At 43.9% G+C, this 12,182-nt stretch overlaps 1 protein-coding gene and 1 pseudogene across 1 annotated transcript; both read right to left on the reverse strand.

The window, feature by feature from the left end:
- Positions 1–208: 208 nt before the first annotated feature.
- On the reverse strand, positions 209–1,559 carry LOC123447382 (phospholipase A2 homolog 3-like). Its single transcript, XM_045123980.1, has 4 exons — positions 1,148–1,559; positions 979–1,027; positions 769–891; positions 209–682 (listed from the first exon to the last, which is right to left on the reverse strand). Exons 1-4 carry the CDS (start codon positions 1,289–1,291, stop codon positions 510–512), a joined length of 489 nt encoding a protein of 162 aa, XP_044979915.1. The 5' UTR covers positions 1,292–1,559; the 3' UTR covers positions 209–509.
- A 2,597-nt stretch (positions 1,560–4,156) lies between these two features.
- LOC123447384 lies at positions 4,157–9,970 on the reverse strand (annotated as a pseudogene).
- Positions 9,971–12,182: the final 2,212 nt, after the last annotated feature.

Consider the following 12,182-nt stretch of genomic DNA (forward strand, 5'->3'; position numbering starts at 1 on the left):
GGCGACCGGCGCGTCGGTTCGGCGGCGCGCGGGTGGGAAACGATTCCCTATTTTTTTCTATTCTTGATTGAGTCCTTTAGATGTGCAATAACTAAAATAAATCTAGATATGTCCAGGATAAAAAAAATACTGTAGGGCCAATAATCATATCAACAAGCTGTAATAGGGTAGTAGGAGTACCAATTATGCAGTCCACGGACACATGATGTGTAGGCAAAAGACGTACCAACTCATGTAAATTTAATCAGGCAGGTGATGGTAATCATCATGCCCATATACAATTCAGAGCCGTCGATCTTAGCTAAAGTATCAAACCAGGTCATTCCCGTGCGAGACTGTACGTACGTGAGGCGCTGGCGCGGCCGGTGCGCGCCAGGACGAACACCCACCGCCAGTGAGCGACACCAAGCAGAAAAGGCATGCACCACCCACCTACCGAGCAAGCTGTTGCTTGTCCCCCCAGCTCGCCGGCTCCCCGCGCGCGCCGCCGTGGTGCGCGATTTAGCTAGCTAGGGCTTGTGCAGCACCCGGCCGGCGACGACGGCGGCCTCGATGACGACGGTGATCACGTCGATGACCTCGTCGATCATGCACTTGTTCCCCTCGAAGGTGCCCGTGCCGTCCCGCAGCTCCGCCAGGCACTCCAGCAGGCCCTCGTTGCACTCCGTGCTCAGGTAGTCATCTGATGCCGATCGAGAGTCAGACTCAGACATCGGCTACGTAAATACTAGTTGATGGATGGATGGATTGGTTGTTGGGGGCACGTACTCTTGACGAGGACGCAGTTGTCGTGGTGCATGCAGCAGGCGTCGAGGGCGTCGCACGGGCGCTCGCCGGGGCACCCGCTGTAGAGGATGCCGCAGTACTTGCCGTACCGCAGGAAAGGCGCCGCTGCGTCAAGAGATCACCAGTCACCATGCAGTTACTACTACCAACGAAGAAGAAGAAGAAGAAGAAGAAGTTGATGCGCCTACGTACTCGTGCAGTGGTCGGACTCGCACGTTCGGCTGCACGCCTGCTGCTTGCTCTGCGTCAGCGTCCCCGCCGGCCGGCCGCCGAGAAATAGTCGACAAACCATAGCATACTCAGCTTAATAATTGGCTATACGAAGTGTAGGTTATAGTACATGCGTAGACCGTGCACGTACCACGCCATCGCCGTCGGCGTCGACGGACTGGAGGCCGACGTTGAGAGCCGAGGAGCGCGGCGCGAAGGCGGCGCAGGCGAGGAGCCCGACCACCGCGAGTAGACGCGCATGCAGCCGCCGGCAACTGCCTCTGCCATGCGCCATCCTCTTCAAGAAAGATCAGATCTCTCTCTCTCTCTCTCTTTGTGTCGATCGAGACGGCGGCCGCCAGCAGCTGGACTTATACCGCGCGCCCTGCCCTGCCGTCGTTCTCGGCGAGATAAGATATTATCTAGTAGGGAGATCCAGCGGAGGGGCACATTGGCTGGAGCGACGAGGTGAACTCTGCAACTGTAGTTGGCAAGTTGTGACACTGATTTAGAGAGAGAAAAGGGAGGTGAAGATGGGGCGCGGGTGCGCGTTTTGGTTGTATGCCGCTCGTGAGCGCGCGGGGCTTGTTGGCTAGCTCACGGGGACACGGGCTGGCAGTCGACAGCGCGGAGGAAGATGCCGTGCATGCACCACGTCGGTCGGTGGGCGATCCAGACGGCGAGCATGTGTGCCATGCATCCAGCGCCTTCTCCTCCTTTTCCTTTTTCCGTGGTCTCTTTCGACGAAAATAATTGGGTGATTGGGTCGTGGACAGACCCAGATTTTTCAGTGAACCGTGAGAGTGAGCGAGTACGCTTTATAATTATCGGCTGTCAGCTCAGTTGGTTGCTAGTGTCCTCTCGTGTCGACTCTTGCCGCCATGTTCGTAGCGTGCCTTTTTCATTGGGTCATATGTCCCATATATATGGGCGACCCATGATAATTGAGCTCCACCAGTTGGTCGGATATCGGACATTATGGAAAAATATGCCAATTAAGAGCATCTCCAAAGGCGGACCGTCCGACTGCGGTGTCTGAACCGTGGAAGTCATCCAACGCTTGTACCAACCCACGACAAAGTTCGGACGCAATTTCTTCTACAAATCAAACACAAAGTGATGGGGGGGAGGGATGCGGTAGTCCGGAAACGAGAAACGTTGCTATCCATCATCCCTGCCCCCAAATACTTTCTAGACCCGTGACTTTCATCCTCCTTATTTTTTCTCCTTCCTTCTATCTCTCTTGCCTTCGCCGTCGCTTCACCACCCCCGCCACCATGCCACGCCCTTGTCAGAACCCCGCGTCTCCGTCATCCTCCAATGCTCCGGCTGGGCTCCCCGCCGTTTCTTCTCCGTCTCCGTTCAATCCCTGTCCTCCGACCGTTCCAACATTCTCCACCTTCATCTTTTCACGTTTCACTTTGGTCTTTTTCCTTGGCCACATAATAATAATAAAAAACATGAAGACGCTCACGTGGTTGCACGACTTACATTAAGCATCGAAAAAAACATATGTACCAACCAACCGCATCATTCAGTTTTTTTGTTGAATACTGCTATTACTAGAAGGAAAAGCAGATGGTTCCTCCCTCCATTATGGAAGCCTCAACATGTGAAATGGACAACACGTTCCTCGGCCGCATAATAATAATAAAAAACCATGAAGACGCTCACGTCGTTGCACGGCTCACATTGAGCACAGGAAAAAAACATATGTACCGGTCAACCGCATCATCCAGTTCCTTTGTTGGCTACGGCTACTACTACAAGGAAAAGCAGATGGTTTCTCCCTCCACTATGGTGGGCTCGGTATGTGAAATGGACAACACGTTCCTCGATCGCATAATAATAATAATAAAAACCATGAAGACGCTCACGTCGTTGCACGGCTCACATTGAGCACCGAAAAAAAACATATGTACCGGTCAACCGCATCATCCAGTTCCTTTGTTGGCTACTGCTACTACTAAAAGGAAAAGCAGATGGTTTCTCCCTCCACTATGGTGGCCTCAACATGTGAAATGGACAACACGTTCCTTGGACGCATAATAATAAAAGAAACATGGAGACCCTCACGTCGTTGCCCGGCTCACATTGAGCACCGGAATAAAACATATGTACCGGTCAACTGCATCATTCAGTTTCTTTGTTGGCTACTGCTACTACTAGAGGGAAAAACATATGGTTCCTTCCTCCATTATGATGGCATCAGCATGTGAAATGGACAACACGTTCCTCGGCCGCATAATAATAATAAAAAACATGAAGACGCTCACGTTGTTGCACGGCTCACAGTGAGCACCGAAAAAAACATATGTACCGACTAACCCCATCATCCAAGTCCTTTGTTGGCCACTGCTACTATTAGAAGGAAAAGCGGATGGTTTCTTCACTATGATGGCCTCAGCAGCATGTGAAATGGACAACACAGCCGTCGACGGCGACGATAAAGGATTCTCCGCATCGCCGTCGGCCAAAGGCGCGCTAGTCAATGGAAAAGGCGCACTCCTACATGACTGGTTTCTCTTCTCTCTCTTTTTTCCGAATGGTTTCTCTTTTCTTTTCAGCTGCCATGCATGCGTGAGATCGATCGTTCGTGTGGATTGGTGATGGTTTCGACTTGTTTTTGCTGTGACGGAATTCCGTCCGGCACCAGCTCGATCCCCGCCCCCGGTGATCTCGACCCTTGATCCCCGATTCCCCGGCGATCTCGGCGACCCTTGATCCCCGATTCCCCGGCGATCTCGGCCGCTCTCGCTTTCTCAGCACATGTTTTCTTTGGCATCCTATACCCTAGCCCGGCCGACGGGAACCATGTCATGCGTCCGAATTGGATTAACGCTTGGTGGAATGTTGTTTGTGGACAGGAGCCGGGTGAGCGCCCGGTTATTCGCTGTAGATCCCCGTAGGCGGATAGGATCGTCCGGTTCTTGCGTGGTTAAGGAGCGGGGCAAGAAAGCGAAACCGATGCCAAAGTTGAGACTGTCGGAGAGCAGTCATGTCGCCTGTATGGTTCTCCATGTAAGGCAGCACCTTACATGGATCAGGATTAATTCTCGTCTACCAGCAAAACCATGACAGATAAGCTTCACTCCTTGAGCGAATCCACACACGTTTGTTTAGCTTGCACGCGTTCCACACGGCCCAGTTTGTATTTGCCTGACGCGAATCTACACTAGATGTATTAATGATCTATAATTAGTTTAAACTTTAAAGACACAAGGTGGACTTTACAGCATAACCCCAATACGTTATCGAGCAAGTAAGCAAAGGCAATGCTCCAGAAATTGGGTCGGTCTTACCACGAGACACAATCCAACAAATCCCACTTCACCGCAAAAGAATCAACGACCGATACATCTGAGGCGACCGTACACCAGAATCGATTTTGTCCAGTCCAGAGTGCAGCTGCTACGAAAACAACGCTCTGATTGTGCTCTTCAAGTCTATGCGCCTGCTTACAGGCCAATCACCTGAGCCGACAGCTGAGAATCCTTGTGCACGACTAGTTTAGGTGATGTATCTTCCTTGCTGATCCTGAAGCCAACGAGCAGAGGACTTCGCGTCCAAATACAGACCACGAACTTCCTTGAGATCAGCCTGATATAGGATCATGAGATCAGGTTAGGAAGATGACATTTTATTGAAATTCAACACATACCTTGCAGATCTTCTCTCTCCCATTAGCCTTGGCAACTACGCTAGCAGGCGACAGCAACTGAATAGCATGTCTGCAAAGAGATTGAAGATCCATTGCAACCGTTACAACCAACAATAAACTGGCCTAGTTATGACAAACCCGGTGATGGTAATGCGTACGCTAGACATACATGCATGTCGAAATTCACATAGCAGGACACTAAAAGTGGGATGAAAGCCAAAAGACAGCGTTGAAACAGTCCTAACTTCAAAGGCTCGAGAAAGCTCTTTCAACCCACATTCCAGCTAAATTTTATTTAATTTCTAATTTCTAATCTTGGCACGGGACACAAATGTGTCCAAAACAACAAGAACCATACCTCAAAGATGTCTGCTGTCCAACCTCTCCTAGAAATGCAAGACTGTCTTCGTCAATTTCAATCTCCTCCACTTGTAAAATATCTGCAACACACAGTAAACAAACATCAAATGCATTTCTAAATAGGAAAGTTGAACATATGATAAGACAAGAAATAGGAACCTGGATCATCTCAATAGGGCCATATATCTATGTCCGTATGATAACCAACCTATCTAGAAGGTCGACTGGGATACCATGTGGGCTTGTCATGTCAGTTCCCCTGGATAAATAGAGTTGTAAAATCATAATAAGTGCAAGGAAAAAATAGTACTAGATAAAGCACCCACTACAATGACCCCTAAGCGCCTACAGCAGGCATAATTGAAATGTATTGCCAGGGATTCCGATGTTGAAATGTGCTGCCATAATTGAAAGGCATAATTGAAAGGTGCTGCCAGGAATTCCAGTATTGCAGTTCAGCATGGAGCAGTTGAACAGGTAAATCAAATTTCTTACCTTACAGTACATATTCCTCTGTTCGTAGCGAGTATCACAATTGGCAATAATGAGCTGTCAAGAGCACGATTAAGATAAGAGAAGGACTCAATGTCCAGCATGTGAACCTACAGATAAAGTTATTGTCATTAATGAAATCAGGTCACTATAAGGCATAATTCTACCATTTAGTAGCATGAAGGCCAATTAGTTCATCAGAACAATGCTGCTCCACAAGGGGGACACATTTATTTGGCAATAGGAGAAGTCGAAAATAAATAAGCCCAAGCTCATTCACATTTTAGGAAATCCAAAACAAGCATACCAAGACAAGTACTCCCTCCGTTCCTAAATATAAGACCTTTTAGAGATTACACTATGGACTACATATGAAGCAAAATGATTGAATCTACACTCTAAAATATGTCTATGTACATCCGTATCTAGTTCACAGTGGAATGTCTAAAAGGTCTTATATTTAGGAACGGAGGGACTAGATTTCAATCATGAGACAATAATGTAATACCTCATCAATGAACAGCACACCAGGTACAAGCTCTGCAATACCTTCATCAATATATCTGTTAACCACCTATCATGATACAAAAGAAAAGGCACCAATTCCAATAGGTCTCAAAATTTGTTCCAATTTTAAAGAAGAAAACGTTGCATAATGAGAATTGTGAAACCTTATTGATCTCTTGGCGTAGCTTCTCAGTGATTTCAGTCTTCCGTGGCTTCATCATCTGGCCCATAAGGGACAAAATATCTTGGCCTCCTTGTGGTTGGGCATTTGCGGCGTCAAGGTCATGCAGTGTAACGTCCTATGCAGATCAAAGCATATCATTTACTCTCTTCGGTCGACTTACATTGAACTTGAAAACAAGAAGAATATGCTAACGCAAATAGGAATTTTCATTCTATGCTATTGGAAAAGATCATCACCCTCCGGGAGACAATAGAGAACAAACCACACTGAATTCAATTGTCCTTCGTTGGATGTAGGTATGTAGGAATGATTCTAACTTTCTTTAGACAGGGACAAGAACAACGAATCCTACTCAATTGGTCTAGTTAACAGGGTTTGAGCAGACAATCAAAATTTGGCACAATCTTATTAGCTTGCGAACTTTATGTTTTCTTATCCAGGAAGGCACAATCAAGAATGTGGACTAAGTATTTGATGCAATCTTAATCCTTAGGTTACAGATTTCCATTCCATTTTCTGCAATTTAGCAGGAGCAAGCAACTTACAACTACCAGGAAGGGAAATCACATATTTAAGCATGCTTCAGCAACACAAAAGTATAATAAGAAGTTTCAACTTAACAAAATGCATCATGCTTCCACCTTTGATCCATCAGATTAGGTATTATGCTGCAATTGCATATTACATTATCTCAGATTAAATTAGCAAAAAGTTGATTTATGGATGGTACAATGCAGAATTGGCTGAACAAGTGTGCATGCAAAAAAAAGGCTGAGCTAGTGTCAAATTTGTACCTGCACTATTTCCTTTTTCTTGTGGACTTCACCTTTGGGAATTGGCACATACTCCTCTGCTTCAAGATCGTATTCGGTAGCAAAAGCATCACATCTGCCAACTCTTTTCACTGCACCACTGTTAGCTTCGATGTATATAACATCACCCACTGCCACCTGCATCCCGTATACAAATGATGAAATATGAAGCAGCTTCATGCAGAAAACAAGTAGCAGAACCAAGGCAAGTGAGCAACGAAAGTAAAATATAATTCATCATATATCAATTTAAGTAAAGTCTCACGATGGTTTGTTATGCCACAACAGAACATCTAAGTATCTAACGATGAACAAGAGAAATATGATCATACATGTGAGTTTCCATGACTGAATACTTGCCATGAGTTTGCACAGGTTAAACATTGCATGAAGACAATATTCTGAACAACAAGATACATAATCCAACCACTGTTATTCAAAGTGAGAATACAAATGCAACCTAACTGTCTAAAAACAGAGGCAGAGAACAAGGGATAGTAAGGAGCAGACAGTGACCTTTTCCTTGATCAAAGCATCATAAATTGTAGGATCTAACTTTAGTTGCTTAGTCCCTTTTACAGTCTTCAGGCCAATTACTACATGGCTAATGTTTTTGCCATATCCACCAGTTGAACTCTCAGATTCTTCTGGGGAAAGCTCAGTAACCTAAAAGGCAAGCAAAATAATACAGCCATAAGCACTAGAATATTAGTTCTATTAGAAATGATGGCAAAGAAAGTGTTAGTATCAAGTAAAACACTAATTCAAGAACAATATCTTTTTTTCAAATTGCCAAAGGAGAGCATATATGCCACTCCTACCTCTCCTTCATAGACTTCTTTGTTCTCCTTTATACGCAAGCCTATAGGTCTACGGAAATTTTCCATCAGCACCTCAGTTTTCTTAACCTCTGAAGACTACACTTCTGATCCTACCATAGGACAGAAAGGGACCTGCATTGCAGAATAGTAAGAGAAGATTGAAGCTTCTTCCAAAATAGAAGTAGACGTAGGGCATCCAATGTAAAGCAATATATAGTTCACTGCAAAGAAAATGTAATATGCATTGAATGCAATGAACAAGACAGCCTGATAAATTGCTAGCAAATGCTAATGATCACTGTTCAAAAAATCATCCGATTCACCGATTTATCTCTACTCGGTGGGTGACCGATAAGATTATGCCATATCATGACCATTTATCATTTCAGCCGATTTATTGCTCTAACAAGCGATTTATCGGAAATCTACCAATAAACCGGGCTTATTTCTAGCACCATGTGTGCAAGAATCATGTTTATTTGTTTTTTGTGGACCCTTGTTATGTGATATGTACTGATGTCCTATATTGTTTGTCATTGTAGAAGGATGCAAAGGCAAGGAATCATGGTAACACTTCTGTCCAATATTGTTTTTGTGTTGAATATAGCTTATTTTTGTGTTGGGAACCTGGGTTTTGTAAAAAAATGACCGGTCAATAGTCAATCAATAAAATCGATTAGTCATTCGATTTCCGATTAATCTCGACTCCCCAGCCGACCAAGACGCTAACGGTAAGTGATATCCTCAATGACCGGTCAATAGTCAATCAATAAAATCGATTAGTCATTCGATTTCCGATTAATCTCGACTCCCCAGCCGACCAAGACGCTAACGATAAGTGATATCCTCAACATTGCTAATAATCCACCAAATTTACTCCAGTGTCTTGGTGTAAGTATTTCCTAAAGAACAACATACTTCCCATCGGCAGGGAAGCACGCTGAAATATTCTGGACCAGCGAGAAGCAGAATGTAGATCTCGAAAATAAATTCTTAATGACCAAGACAAATGGTAACACATTGTTAGCTAAAATGATGTAGAGTACTACTGAAGTAACTGAACAGCAATTTAGTTAAGTAGATGAAATAACATCCAAAAACTCTAGCAACATCCCAGCTACAACAAAATGAGAAGGTGTGAATGCTCCAATGGCCATAGCTCTCACTGAATAAAATTGGGTGCCTGTCTGACTGGAACTAGATGAGACCTTGAAAATGCAGAGCTACCTGCTCATCATACAGCTGCTGCCCACGAGCAGTAAGTTTGACCTTTTTCTTTAAAGAGACTAAACGATAAGGACTGACCAGTAAGGCAGTAACAACCTAGCCTCCAAATTTGGACTGACTAGCCCAAATGTAGTACAATGCAGACACTCCAGCCTGGGAAACAAGTTGTACATTGCAGCACAACATGTGACAGTAGCACTACGAGTATATAGCAATTTGTGAGTGAAAGGATGAATTAGAAGCACAGACCTTGCTGTCCAGCTCCTGGGAGATGCCGAGCGCGAGCGCGGTCTTGCCAGTGGCAGGTGGGCCGGCAAGGAGCAGTGCGCGCCCAGCCATCTTCTTCTGGCGGATCATGTCGACCACGAGCCCACACGCCTCTCTGGCCTCCGCCTGCCCCACGAATCCCGCCGACATCCCTATCGCCGTCCCATTGGCCTGCGAAGAGAAGCAAACGAAAGTCCCGAGAACGAAAATTCGGGGTAATTACTGGAAACACTCCTAAACTAAAATTCCTAGGAAAACCTCCCCCCGCGTGAGGAGCGGAGAAGCAGGGGAGATGGAGAAGTATGTACGTCGAGTCCGAGGCCCTTGATGTGGGTGTGGGTGGCGATGCGCTGCTTCTTCGACGTAGACTGTACATCCTCGATCCTCATCGTCGCCGGCACTGCCGCCGCCGATTTTTGCGCTCTATGTCTCTTTCTTTCTCTCTCCCGAGGCGGCTAGGGTTAGGCGCCGAGGCGTGTGCGGGGACGAGAAGGCAGGGCGCCGGCGGGGAAAGAGATAAGAGAGCGAGGGGGATTCGCGCCGGTGCGCGATGGCGCGGGGAGGTGGCGGAGGTCGGGCGGCGCGGGGGTGCAGCGGCGGCGATTTTGGGGCAGAGTGAGAGGCGCCGGGACAGGGGAGAGGTGGGCGGGAGAGAGACGAGCGAGGGAAGAGAGGGGCGGCGCTTTAAAAAAAAATAGCAGCTGCTTAGAGTTAGGGGTTAAAATTGGATAAACGCCACTCAAATTCAGGGTTTCAAACTTTGAGAATGTCACTGTAAATTTTGCAAACTTTAAAAAACACCAATGCAGACTTTAAAAAACTAGAGCATACTCCGCGCATTGTTGCGGGAATCTATTTCAAGTGATTTTATTGTTTGAAAATGAATAGTTGAATTAATAATATATGAACTAAATCTTAGAAAAACATATTATATATTGAATACGAGTGACATAATGTAATAAAAAAACTCATGCATGTTGAATGGACCTTTGATGAGGTGGTATGTGTGGTGAGATCAATTAATAATAGAAGACTTTTTCACATGAATGTTGTTGTGGGCCTTTAATGAAATGTCACGTGTGCATGTTTAGATAATAGAGGTAGTGGGGATAAATTATTAAGGTATATAGGATATCACTTAGAATGGTATTTTTGAAATTTGCAGTGTTGTTTTTCGAAATCGCGAGAATTCGAGTGGCAATTACTCAATTGACCTAGTCCGAGCGGCCAACAGGCCAAATAGGCCCAACGCCAATTTCAAGCAAATGAAGAATTTAAGGACACCAAGGGAATCGACGATGAGGGCTATTTCTCGACCTCCTATGCGCCGCTCGTTGTGGCCAACTGCCAAGCGGACGCAGAGGGGGTCGACCGACTGGGCCGGCCTAGATGTTTTTTCTTTTTTTTTGTTCCTTCATTTCTTTTCTGCTTAATATTTTTCTATTTTGTTTTTTTCCTTTTTCTTTTCTAATTTGAAGCAAAACATTTTTAGTATTTGAAGAATAATATTTGAAAATTCAGAACATTTTTTGAAATAGCAAACATGTTTTATTTTTTAACAAATTTTGAAATATGAACAAATTTCAAATTCACGAACAAAATTATGAAACCGTGAACATTTTTCGAATCTGGAAAATTATTTTGAAACCCTGAACAGTTTACAAACTGTGAACAAAATTTGAAACCATAAACCATTTTTTCAATTATAAAAAAATCGAAACATGACTAAATTTCAAATTGTGAACAAAATTATAAAATTTTGCACATTTTTTCAAAATCAGGAACATCTTTTAAAATTCCAGAATATTTTTTCAAAATACAGATTTTGTTTTTCAAATTATGGAACTTTTTTATGAAAAAACTGAAATATTTTGATAAAAATTCCAGAACAATTTTTAAAATTCCGCAACATATTTTCAAAATTACGGAACAAACTTAAAATTTCGAAACATTGTTGCAAATCGGAACATTTTTTGAAAATCCGGAAAAAAAATTCAAATTTCGGATTTTTTTTTTAAATCCGGAACAATTTTCAAATTGCAGAACATTTTTTCAAATTCTGGAACACTTTCTCAAATTCCAAAACTTTTTTCCATACGTGGAACATTTTTTCAAATTCCAGAACATTTTATGAATATCCGAAACATTTTTTCAAATTCCGGAACATTGTTTCAATTTTGGAACATTTTTTCAAATTACAGAACATCTTTTGAGAATACGGAACATTTTTTCAAATTTAGAAACATTTTTTAAAATTCCGGAACATTTTTTCAAATTCCAAAACATTTTTAAATAGAAAAATAAAAAAAGAATAAAGAAAAAAAAATAAAAAATGAAAAACCAGTTCAGTAAATTTTCTAGAAAGTTCCCAAAACAGAAAAAACCGGTTGAAAACCTAAGGTTCCCAAAACAGGGATTGCTAATGGGCTGGCCCAAATCCGTTGCTAGCTTCTGTGCGTTTGCCCACCTATTTAACGCAAAGAGCGTCAAATAAGGTTTTCCCTTAGCTCCAGCCCAAGGCAAGCCGCCTATGGCTCACCCTGGGCCGCCATATAAGAAAAGTTTCTTAAGGTTTGGGACTGTTCCAAAAACCGACATATGGCCCAGTGTAACTCGCCCCCCCCCCACCCCCCTCGTCTAAGCAAAGACATGGTCATGCAATTTCATAGAAGAGAAGTGATTTCTTATGCGTAGTGGTAGCTACACATCCTTTGGTATGAGTGTCTTTTTTGATATACGAGGTGTTGGGTTTCAATGACATTGGCACAAGTGCATTTTTGTTATATATGAATGACCTTTTCTTACTTTTATTTGTCTTCTTTTTTTTACGTTTTTGACACAGGTGTTTTTTGTTA

Source organism: Hordeum vulgare, chromosome 4H (assembly GCF_904849725.1).
Source record: "Hordeum vulgare subsp. vulgare chromosome 4H, MorexV3_pseudomolecules_assembly, whole genome shotgun sequence".
Taxonomy (NCBI): domain Eukaryota; kingdom Viridiplantae; phylum Streptophyta; class Magnoliopsida; order Poales; family Poaceae; genus Hordeum; species Hordeum vulgare.

Coding starts and splice junctions, on each gene's coding strand:
- LOC123447382 (XM_045123980.1), bottom strand. CDS start 1,291: ATGGCGCATGGCAGAGGCAGTTGCCGGCGGCTGCATGCGCGTCTACTC. Junction 1,028..1,147: donor ACGCCGACGGCGATGGCGTG/GTACGTGCACGG, acceptor ACGCTGACGCAG/AGCAAGCAGCAGGCGTGCAG. Junction 892..978: donor CGAGTCCGACCACTGCACGA/GTACGTAGGCGC, acceptor CTCTTGACGCAG/CGGCGCCTTTCCTGCGGTAC.